The sequence below is a fragment of the Erythrolamprus reginae genome, chromosome 1 (assembly GCF_031021105.1).
Source record: "Erythrolamprus reginae isolate rEryReg1 chromosome 1, rEryReg1.hap1, whole genome shotgun sequence".
NCBI classification, from domain to species: Eukaryota; Metazoa; Chordata; class Lepidosauria; order Squamata; family Dipsadidae; genus Erythrolamprus; species Erythrolamprus reginae.
The window spans coordinates 21,316,325-21,328,352 of NC_091950.1; the positions used below are offsets into that span (position 1 = coordinate 21,316,325).

Consider the following 12,028-nt stretch of genomic DNA (forward strand, 5'->3'; position numbering starts at 1 on the left):
GGTGCCTAGTTGTATCTCAAGCATGTGTAGATTAGTTTATGACAAGGTATCTAAAATAGACATGCAACAAGGCAGGTTGCTACTGCCCTCAACGTATAAACTAGAAAATGATATGAGAATAAGTGGTATGAGGTTTCTTTATTAGGTGTGGTTATCTTCAGTGTACACTGCTTTTAAATTTTGCACCAAAGCAGACACAAACAACGTGCTGTGTAAGCCGTAGACAGTCTATGTCTAGAGCTTGCCTGCTCACAGGAAGGATGAGTGGACTTGGTTGGCTTCTGCCATCATTGTTTATACATTCGGAGAATAATTTGTTTGTTTGTTTGTTTGTTGGTTTGGTTTGGTTTGGTTTGGTTTGGTTTGGTTTGGTTTGGTTTGGTTTGGTTTGATTTGATTTGATTTGATTTGATTTGTATGCCAGCCCTCTCCGTAGACTCGGGGCGGCTCACAGCAACAACAAAACAATGTACAACAAATCTAATAATTTAAAAAACACTAAAAAAAACCCATTATTAAAAGCAAACATACACACAACCATACCATGCATAAACTGTATATTGGTGTACAGAAGTCCCTCGCTATATCGCGCTTCACCTACTGCGGCTTCACTTCATAGTGGGTTTTCAAGAAATATTAATGAGAAAAATCATTTGCGGATTTTCGCTGGTTCGCGGGTTTCTGAGGAAGTCGATCGGCAGATTTAAACAGCCCGGGGAACTCGATCGGCAGGTTTTTCAAAAAAAATATATCTAAAATTGTAAATACTGTATTTAAATACTGTATCTAAAATAAATACTGTGTGGGAAGGGTTTATAAACACGTAAAACAATGAAAACTTACCAAACAATTACAATATAAATACTTAAATAAGTACTATCAGTCGATAAATTCCCCATCGCGGATTTCACCTATCGCGGCCGGGTCTGGAATGTAACACCAGCGATAGGTGAGGGCTTACTGTAATTGGTGGAGGAGGAGGATTCTTGCAGGGAGCTATGGGGTTAGATTTGTTGACTGTGATCCCATTAGTGTTTACAAACTGTTCAGTGAAGCTACATCTGTTGAAACAAAACTGGAAACTGGAAGAACTTAGATATGGGTGAACTCTGGAATGGTTATCTTTGCATTTTCGGCCTTTTGTGGGTTTCCCTTCCCAGGTCAGTGGATGTGCTGTCTGAACAAAATTGAACGGGTCCAATGACAGGCTACAAGAATGGTGGAAGGACTTAAGCATAAAACGTATCAGGAAAGACTTAATGAACTCCATCTGTATAGTCTGGAGCAGTGTTTCCCAACCTTGGCAACTTGAAGATATCTGGACTTCAATTCCCAGAATTCCCCAATCAGCGAATGCTGGCTGGGGAATTCTGGGAGTTGAAGTCCAAATAGCTTCAAGATGCCAAGGTTGGGAAACACTGGTCTGGAGGATAGAAGGAAAAGTGGGGACATGATCGAAACATTTAAATATGTTAAAGGGTTAAATAAGGTGCAGGAGGGAAGTGTTTTTAATAGGAAGGTGAACACAAGAACAAGGGGGCACAATCTGAAGTTAGTTGGGGGAAAGATCAGAAGCAACCTGAGAAAATATTATTTTACTGAAAGAGTAGTAGATTCTTGGAACAAACTTCCAGCAGACGTGGTTGGTAAATCCACAGTAACTGAATTTAAACCTGCCTGGGATAAACATATATCCATCCTAAGATAAAATACAGAAAATAGTATAAGGGCAGACTAGATGGACCAGGAGGTCTTTTTCTGCCATCCATCTTCTATGTTTGTAATAAATTAATTAATCAATTAATTAATTAATTAATTAATTATTGTTATTGTTAATTATAAAATAAGATTTTTATTAATATTGATTGTTTCTTCATTGCTTATTTGACCCCTATGACCATTCTAAGATAAAATACAGAAAATAGTATAAGGGCAGACTAGATGGACCATGAGGTCTTTTTCTGCCGTCAATCTTCTATGTTTCTATGAACACTCTGTGAAAAGTCTGATTTTGGAATATGCTCTCTCTCCCTTCCCTTCTCTCTCTTCTGCTCACATTCAGATGTTTACCAGCTCCAAGAAGAGGTCCTCGGAGAAGGAGCACATGCAAAAGTCCAGGCCTGTGTTAACCTCATTACTAACAAGGAGTACGCTGTGAAGGTATGAATCCTTGGTTATGGTGGCTTTTCTAAGGAAAGGGGATTCTGGGAAATAAAGCCTGTTGTTTCTCAAACACTGAAGCCAAATGTGTTGAGCTGAAATCTATCCATGGAGGGGACAATTATCTGAATTTTGATCTGCGGCAAGAGAATTCCTGGTGCGTTATTGTCAGCAGACATGTTTCTGAGAAATGCTTTGTAGTTCTCGGGCATTGGGGAAAGTTTCTTGAGGATTGGACAACACCAAGATTCCTTTTTTTGGTTTTAGTGGTTCTTCCTGTCCCCTCTAATCTACCCCAAACTGTTTGAGGAAAATGCTGATGTGCAACAAAGCCTCTGGCAGGCTTTGCAGAAAAGTTAATTTTGATTGAAGACTAGAGCTGGGATTCTTAACTAGCTACCAAACGCTAGGCAATTTGCTTTGATCTTGGTAAACTCGGGTTCTTATCCTTAATCCCGCTTTGTAAATAAAACCCCAGTTCCAGTCTGCTTACATCTCTATCACATCTACTGCTTGTTTTGGAGGCTTTGGCTGACGCAAGCAAAAATGTGCACAAAGGCTTTAATCAAAGGCCACACTTGGAATACTGCATTCAGTTTTGGTCGCCACGATGTAAAAAGGATGTTGAGATTCTAGAAAGAGTGCAGAGAGGAGCAGCAATGATGATTAGGGGACTGGAGGCTAAAACATATGAAGAATGGTTGCAGGGAATGGGTATGTCTAGTTTAGTGAAAAGGACTAGGGGTGACATGATAACAGTCTTCTAATATCTCTTCCAATATCTGCGGGACCGCCTTCTGCCGCACGAATCCCAGCGACCGATTAGATCCCACAGAGTTGGTCTTCTCTGGCTCCCGTCGACAAAACAATGCCGTTTGGCAGGACCCAGGGGAAGAGCCTTCTCTGTGGTGGCCCTGACCCTCTGGAATCAATTTCCCCCACCCAACCGGAGATCAGGACTGCCCCCACCCTCCTTGCCTTTCGCAAACTCCTTAAATCTCACCTCTGATGTCAGGCATGGGGAAATTGATTGCCCTGCGCCGTTCCATTTTATATATGGTTTGTTTGGGATGTATGACTGGTTTTTTTTATATTAATGGGTTTTAAACTGTTTTTTTAATCATTAGATTTGTACTGTATTTTGTTGTTGTGAGCCGCTCCGAGTCTCCGGAGAGGGGCGGCATACAAATCTAATTATTATTATTATTAATAATAATAATAATAATAATAATAATAATAATAATAATCTGTCAATTGCAAAAGGCCGCTTTACTGGGATCGGCAAACATGTCGCCAGGCATGGGGGAGTTAGGATATTCCTTCCCCTAGGCCATTACAAGTTATGTGGGGTATGTTTGTGTGTATGTTTGGTTTTTATAATAAGGGTTTTTAGTTGTTTTATTAAATTGGATTGTTACATGTTGTTTTTTATCATTGTTGTTAGCCGCCCCGAGTCTGCGGAGAGGGGCGGCATACAAATCAATCAAATAAATAAATAAATAAATAAATAAATAATAATAATAATAATAATAATAATAAATAATTCGCTGCTACATCACGCAGTCCTAGGTGCTTGGGAAGCGGCCAACTGGTGATGAAATACGAAATCCAGCATAGTGATCTCGTTTGCTGTGTTGCATTGACATAATAATAATAATATTATAATAATAATAATAATAATAATAATAATAATAATAGTAGTAGTAGTAGTAGTAGTAGTAGTAGTAATAGCCAAAAAGAAGAGGGAGTGAAGCTATTCTCCAAAGCACCTGAGGGTAGAGCAAGAAGCAATGGATAGAGGAGCAATTTAGAACTAAGGAGAAATTTCTTGACAATTAAAACAATGAACAGCTTGCTTCCAGAAGTTTGAATACCAGCCCTTCAGATATCAAAGCAACCTTAGAAAATATACATGGGGCATATCCCATCTGAGTGGGAAACAATGAAGACAGAACTATACACAAGTTCCTTTAAATGTTTGGAAGCCCAGGGTTGCTTGAACAAAGCTGTAAAAAGGTTTCCGGTATTGTCTGCAAGTGTGAAGTGAAAGTCAGCTTGCCATGCTTAGCTGAATGTTGAAAAACATTCTTTGCAAATAGAAAGTTAGTGCATTCTCCCGGAAGGCTAGCCACTTACTTTCAGAAATAGCCTTTAAAAAAAAAGAAAAAAGTGTAGAGTTAGTTTCTTTTCAATAATTACCACCATCTGTTGGAAATGTAGCTAATTGTCATTGCCAAGGCATGGGGATATTTATTCTATGGTCTGGAAAATAAGGGATGATTATTCCTTCCAGAGTATATTTATTATTTATTTTATTTATTGAAGCTGTTCAAGCATTAGGCAGATGCAGATGTAATTTGCGTGCAGGGGATGTATACTTATACATATCAGCTGATTAGTTCCTCTAATAATAACACGCCAGCCACATAACTGCATGATTATTAAGAATGAAACAGCTCTTCTCTTTTGAGATTCTTTTGAAAGTCATGCTGCTGCCTAAAATAAATAGGACGTCTGTCTTCTTGGCCTTTGAGAAAAATGATTAAGATTGTCTAGCCCTCCCTATTCCTCTGCCCCTCCATTTCTTTTTTTAAAAAAACTTGCTTGGGAAAAACTGTCCTATGACTCTTCTGCCTAAGATATTAACATAAGATCAAGCCTGCTTTTCAATTCTTAAATGAATAGCTGTATTTAGTCAATTACAAATGGCGAACAAACAGGATGTCACGGTTGGTGCCAGACTAACAACACAAGAGAATGATGGCAGAAACTTTTGGGGTCTAAAGCTGGCAGTTTATTTAATTCTATTTTGTCTCCCGGAGTCACTTTAAAACGAGATGAGCGGCAGATAAATTTAATCAATAAAACAAATACATTTACAGTGTTCCCTCGATTTTCGCGGGATCGAACTTCGCGAAAAGTCTATACCACGTTTTTTCAAAAATATTAATTTAAAAAAATACTTCGCTGTTTTCCCCCCTATACCACGGTTTTTCCTGCCTGATGACGTCATATGTCATTGCCAAACTTTCGTTCGCCTTTTAATAAACTTTAATAAATAAACATGGTGAGTAATAATCTAAATGGTTTCTAAGGAAATAGGAAATTGTAATTTAGGGGTTTAAAGTGTGAAGGGAAGGCTTGTGATACTGTCCATAGCCAAAAATAGTGTATTTATTTCCGCATCTCTACTTCGTGGAAATTCGACTTTTGCGGGTGGTCTCGGAACGCATCCCCCGCGAAAATCGAGGGAACACTGTATAGAACCTTGGCCCCTGTCTCCAAACTAGCATCTTCCAGAAGGGCTTAAGCTACAAATCCTGTACTGTATGGCAAAGGATGGCTACAAGAAATGAATGTTTGAGTAGGTGGGAAAGGAGGAGCTATTAAACTATTAATTGGTTGGAGACCTCATCTACAAAAAGATATTGATAAAACTAGACGGGTCCAAAGACAGGCTACAAAAATGGTGGAAGGTCTTAAGCATAAAACGTATCAGGAAAGACTTCATGAACTAAATCTGTATAGTCTGGAGCAGTGTTTCCCAACCTTGGCAACTTGAAGATACCTGGACTTCAACTCCCAGAATTCCCCAGCCAGCATTCGCTGGCTGTGGAATTCTGGGAATTGAAGTCCAAATATCTTCAAGTTGCCAAGGTTGGGAAACACTGGTCTGGAGCACAGAAGGGAAAGGGGGGACATGATCAAAACATTTAAATGGGTTAAAGGGTTAAATAAGGTTCAGGAGGGAAGTGTTTTTAATAGGAAAGCGAACCCAAGAACAAGGGGGCCCAATCTGAGTTGAGTTGGGGGAAAGATCAGAAGCAACATGAGAAAATATTATTTGACTGAAAGAGGAATAGATGTTTGGAACAAACTTCCAGCAGACGTGGTTGGTAAATCCACAGTAACAGAATTTAAACATGCCTGGGATAAACATATATCCACCCTAAGATAAAATACAGGAAATAGTATAAGGGCAGACTAGATGGACCATGAGGTCTTTTTCTGCCGTCAATCTTCTATGTTTGTAATGAATGAATGAATGAATGAATGATTGATTGATTGATTTACTTACTTACTTACTTATTTATTTATTTATTTATTATTAATTATAAAATAAGATTTTTATTAATATTGATTGTTTCTTCATTGCTTATTTGTTGTACCATATGATTCTTGACAAATGTATCTTTTTCCTTTATGTACGCTGAGAGCATAGGCACCAAAGACAAATTCCTTGTGTGTCCAATCACACTTAATAATAATAATAATAATAATAATAATAATAATAATAATTCATTAGATTTGTATGCCGCCCCTCTCCGAAGACTTGGCCAATAAAATTCTATTCTATTCTAATTATAATAATTTTGAATAAATTATAATTCAGAATAAATAAATCTCTTTAAAACAATTGCTGGGTCAATAAGTAACTTGATTAAAAAAATAAACCAAGCAAGCAAGCAACAACAACCCCCCCCAATTCCCCTGTAATTCCTCTGCGTCAGCTCTCTTATTTAAAAGGCTTGAAATTTAGTTTTCTGTTTAAAATCTCACTCGAGAGAGGCGTCTCTCCCAGCTGCCTCTCCCAGCTTGACCTTTTTCTCTTTCCAAACCCAATTGTTCCTCCTCCCTGAGCCTCCCCCCCTCCCCAAAAAATCCCCCTCCTGCCAGCTTGAATTAGGGCAGGAACAGTGACGCAGATTATCTAAAAATGGGACAGGGAGAACCTGGCACCAGATCGTGGGTTTGTGTGTTTGTGTGTGTTGCGCAGATGCCATGGCTTCGGGGAAGGGAGAAAGAGGACCGTTATAAATCTGATGGTGGAAAGAGAAGCCAGAAAGGGTGGTGATGTTGAAAACCTCCCAGAGCAGAGGGAGGAGAAGGCAGCTGCTGCTTCTGCACACTGTGTTGTCCTCCCCACCCTCTCTGGGGAGTGTGGGGTTTTTAAAAAAAAAAATAATTGGCAGACGGGTGAGAAACAACAGCTCTTTCATTCGTCCCCTGGCTGCAAAGTGGCAACTTGGGGAACAGAGAAGTGGGGTGGGTGGGGGGCATAAATAATCCATTCTCCACCCTTCTGCTCTTTGAGTTTCGTACTCGGGCATTTGCACATTGTTGCCGTTGCAAAGGGCTACGTAGGCTGGTGGAAAAATAAATCCTTTTTGTGGGGGGGGAGAAAGAAGAAAAGAAGAAGGAAATGAAGAAAGAAGGGAAGAAAGGAAAGGAAAGGGAAAAGGAAGGGAAAAAAGGAAAGAAAGAAGAAAGGAAAGGAGGAAGAAGGGAAGGGAGGGAACAGGAAATTGTCTGGGAAGAGTTTGATCTGGTGACACCTGATGAAGTGGACAAGGCCATTGGAGCTGTGAGTTCCGCCACCTGTTTACTGGATCCGTGTCCCTCCTGGTTGGTTTCGGCCAGCAGGGAGGTGACACGGAGCTGGGCCCAGGAGATTACCAACGCTTCCTTGGGGAGGGGAGTTTTTCCATCACTCTATAAAGAAGCGCTTGTGCGCCCCCTCCTCAAGAAGCCCTCCCTGGACCCAGCCGTACTTAACAACTATCATCCAGTCTCCAACCTTCCCTTTATGGGGAAGGTTGTCGAGAAGGTGGTGGCACTCCAGCTCCAGCGGTCCTTGGAAGAAGCCGATTATCTAGGTCCCCAGCAGTCGGGTTTCAGGGCCGGTTACAGCACGGAAACCGCTTTGGTCGCGTTGATGGATGATCTCTGGCGGGCCCGGGACAGGGGTTTATCCTCTGTCCTGGTGCTCCTTGACCTCTCAGCGGCTTTCGATACCATCGACCATGGTATCCTTCTGCACCGGCTGGAGGGGTTGGGAGTGGGAGGCACTGTCCTTCAGTGGTTCTCCTCCTACCTCTCTGGCCGGTCGCAGTCGGTGTTAGTGGGGGGCCAGAGGTCGACTCCTAGGTTTCTCCCTTGTGGGGTGCCTCAGGGGTCGGTCCTCTCCCCCCTGCTATTCAACATCTACATGAAACCGCTGGGCGAGATCATCCAAGGACATGGGGTGAGGTATCATCAATATGCGGATGATACCCAGCTTTACATCTCCACCCCATGCCCAGTCAACGAAGCGGTGGAAGTGATGTGCCGGTGCCTGGAGGCTGTTGGGGCCTGGATGGGTGTCAACAGACTCAAGCTCAACCCGGATAAGACGGAGTGGCTGTGGGTTCTGCCTCCCAAGGACAATCCCATCTGTCCGTCCATCACCCTGGGGGGGGAATTATTGACCCCCTCAGAGAGGGTCCGCAACTTGGGCGTCCTCCTCGATCCACAGCTCACATTAGAACAACATCTTTCAGCTGTGGCGAGGGGGGCGTTTGCCCAGGTTCGCCTGGTGCACCAGTTGCGGCCCTATCTGGACCGGGACTCATTGCTCACAGTCACTCATGCCCTCATCACCTCGAGGTTCGACTACTGTAATGCTCTCTACATGGGGCTACCTTTGAAAAGTGTTCGGAAACTTCAGATCGTGCAAAATGCAGCTGCGAGAGCAGTCATGGGCCTACCTAGGTATGCCCATGTTTCACCATCACTCCGCAGTCTGCATTGGTTGCCGATCAATTTCCGGTCACAATTCAAAGTGTTGGTTATGACCTTTAAAGCCCTTCATGGCATCGGACCAGAATATCTCCGAGACCGCCTCCTGCCGCACGAATCCCAGCGACCGATTAGGTCCCACAGAGTGGGCCTTCTCCGGGTCCCGTCAACTAAACAATGTCGGTTGGCGGGCCCCAGGGGAAGAGCCTTCTCTGTGGCGGCCCCGGCCCTCTGGAACCAACTCCCCCCGGAGATTAGAACTGCCCCTACTCTTCCTGCCTTCCGTAAACTCCTTAAAACCCACCTTTGCCGTCAGGCATGGGGGAACTGAAACATCTCCCCCTGGGCACGTTTAATTTATGCATGGTATGTCTGTGTGTATGACTGTTAGCATATGGGGTTTTTAAAATATTTAAATATTTTAAATTTGTCTGATTGCTTATGATTTGTTTTTACATGTTGTGAGCCGCCCCGAGTCTTTGGAGAGGGGCGGCATACAAATCTAAGTAATAAATAAATAATAAATAAATAATAAATAAATAAAATGAAAAGAAAGAATGGAAGAAAGGAAGAAGGGAGGGGAGGGAGGAAAGAGAAGGGAAAGAAAGAGAAAAAGAAAATAAGAAAGGAAGGAAGGAAGGAAAAAATAAGAGGAAAGGGAAGGAAGAAAAACAGAAAGAAGGAAGGAAAGAAGGGAAGGAAGGAAACAGAAAATAAAGAAAACGAAAGGAAAGAGAATGGAAGAAAGGAAGAAGGAAGGGAGGGAGAAAAGAGAAGGGAAGGAAGGAAAGAGAAAGAAAAAGAAACGAGAAAGAAAGAAAAGGGAAGAAAAGGAAGGAAGGAAACAGTAAATAAAGGAAAGAATGAGAAGAAGGAAGGGAGGGGGAAAAGAAGGGAAGGAAGGAAAGAAAGAGAAAAAGAAAATAAGAAAGAAAGGAAGGAAAAAATGAGAGGAAAGGGAAGGAAGAAAAACAGAAAGAAGGAAGGAAAGAAGGGAAGGAAGGAAACAGAAAATAAAGAAAATGAAAGGAAAGAGAATGGAAGAAAGGAAGAAGGAAGGGAGGGAGAAAAGAGAAGGGAAGGAAGGAAAGAGAAAGAAAAAGAAACGAGAAAGAAAGAAAAGAAGGGAAGAAAAGGAAGGAAGGAAACAGTAAATAAAGGAAAGAATGGGAAGAAGGAAGGGAGGGGGAAAAGAAGGGAAGGAAGGAAAGAAAGAGAAAAGAAAGAAAGGAAAGGAAAGAAAGAAAGAAGGGAAGAAAAGAAAGAAAGGAAAGAAGGGGGAAGGAACGAAATAGCAAATAAAGAAAGGAAAGTATAGGAAGAAGGAAGGGAGGGAGAAAAGAAGGGAAGGAAAGAAAGAAAAAGAGAAAAGAGAAAGAAAGAAGGGAAGAAAAAAGAAAGGAAAAAATGGGAAGGAAGGAAGAAAAAGAAGGAAGGAAGGAAACAGCAAATAAAGGAAAGAATGGGAAGAAGGGAGGGAGAAAAGAAGGAAAGGAAAGAAAGAGAAAAGAGAAAGAAAGAAAAGAAGGGAAGAAAGGGGAAGGAAGGAAGAAAAGAAAGAAGGAAGGAAGAAAACAGCAAATAAAGAAAGGAAAGAATAGGAAGAAGGAAGGGAGGGAGAAAAAAGAAGGGAAGGAAAGAAAAAGAAAGAAAGAAAAAAGAAAGAAAGAGACCAGCTGCTCAGAGAACAGCTGGAGAACACTGAGGTTACTGTTGTGGTTATTGTGCAAGGCTGGTGTGTGTGTGTGTGCAGAGTCTTGCCAGATGCATGTCTGCTTCCCCAAACTTTTTGAATGCAGCTTCACAGGTGGAAGTTTGCTACTCTGAGTCAAAAGGCCCAATTTGTTGTACAGATTGCAAAGAAGCTAAAGGGATTAGGAAGGGGAGGTGGGGGCAGTAAGGGGGAGGAATTGAGGAGGAGGCAGGGGGTGGGAAGAAAAAGAGGGCATGAGAATTGCAAGGAGAGAAATCAGGAGAGACTGGGGGATGGTTCAACCCCCCCTTCTCTGTTAAAGGTGCTAGGAAATTCTTTTTTGCAAAAAAAAAAATCAGCTGTGTATCTTAAGTAGACAAGTTTGAGTTTTTAAAATTACCAGTTGAAAAAAAAAGGCCATTTCTTCATTGAGTGTAGAATTGAATAAAGAAAACAGCCCATTTGTCTTTGCATATGAAACACTCCTGTTTTGTAGAATTGGCTTCTGCAATTTTCTAGAACAAACCGTGGCCATTTTTAAAGACTTGTGGACTTCAACTCCCAGAATTCTTCAGCCAGGCAGCTGAGGTATTCTGGGAATTGAAGTCCACAAGTCTTAAAAGTGGCCAAGGTTGGAGAGAACCCCCTGTTCTGGAGTTCCAGATATGAATGAGATTGGAGCTTGGGTTGGCTTCAACGCTATCTTGTAAATACTTCCATGAACATTATCTCCGGAGCCTGTTGTACTTTGCTCATGTTTTACACAAGATCATAACAGCATAATAGCTGATTCCACCCCCTCCCTACGGATTATGACTTCAGATCAGCCCTCCCCTCCAGGGATTATTCAAGAGCAGTTGGAGGGGGACCCAAGTTTGAAAAGCCTTGTGCTTGGTGTCAAAAATCATTGCTCATTTTATTTATTTACTTACTTACTTACTTACTTACTTACTTACTTACTTACTTACTTACTTACTTACTTACTTACTTACTTACTTACTTACTTACCTACCTACCTACCTACCTACCTACCTATTTACTTACTTATTTACTTACTTATTTATTGGATTTGTATGCCGCCTCTCTGTAGACTCAGGGCGGCTAACAACAATGATAAAAAACAGCATGTAACAATCCAATTAATAAAACAACAAAAAACCATTATTATAAACCAAACATACACACAAACATACCATGCATAACTTGTAATGTCCTAGGGGGAAGGAATATCTTAACTCCCCCATGCCTGGCGGCATAAGTGAGTCTTGAGTAGTTTATGAAAGACAGGGAGGGTGGGGGCAGTTCTAATCTCCGGGGGAGTTGGTTCCAGAGGGCCGGGGCCGCCACAGAGAAGGCTCTTCCCCTGGGGCCCCGCCAAACGACATTGTTTAGTTGACGGGAGTGCGAGGCACTGTTCTTCAGTGGTTCTCCTCCTACTTCTCCAGTCGGTGTTAGTGGGGGGTCAGAGGTCGACCTCTAGGTCTCTCCCTTGTGGGGTGCCTCAGGGGTCGGTCCTCTCCCCCCTGCTTTATTGCTCGAAGGAAGCAAAGTTTTGCATGCAACAGACCCGCTTGGAATATTTGCTTTGGCTTGATGTTGTTGTAACTGTAGCCTTTC

The 12,028-nt window shown here is 41.9% G+C and overlaps 1 protein-coding gene across 1 annotated transcript in view; it reads left to right on the forward strand.

Annotated features, from left to right (window-relative positions):
• MKNK2 (MAPK interacting serine/threonine kinase 2) overlaps positions 1-12,028 on the forward strand; it is a 74,196-nt gene that overhangs the window by 34,083 nt on the left and 28,085 nt on the right. Inside the window, exon 5 of the mRNA XM_070746837.1 lies at positions 2,063-2,160. Coding sequence (XP_070602938.1) covers positions 2,063-2,160 — 98 coding nt within the window. The remainder of the gene's footprint in view (positions 1-2,062; positions 2,161-12,028) is intronic.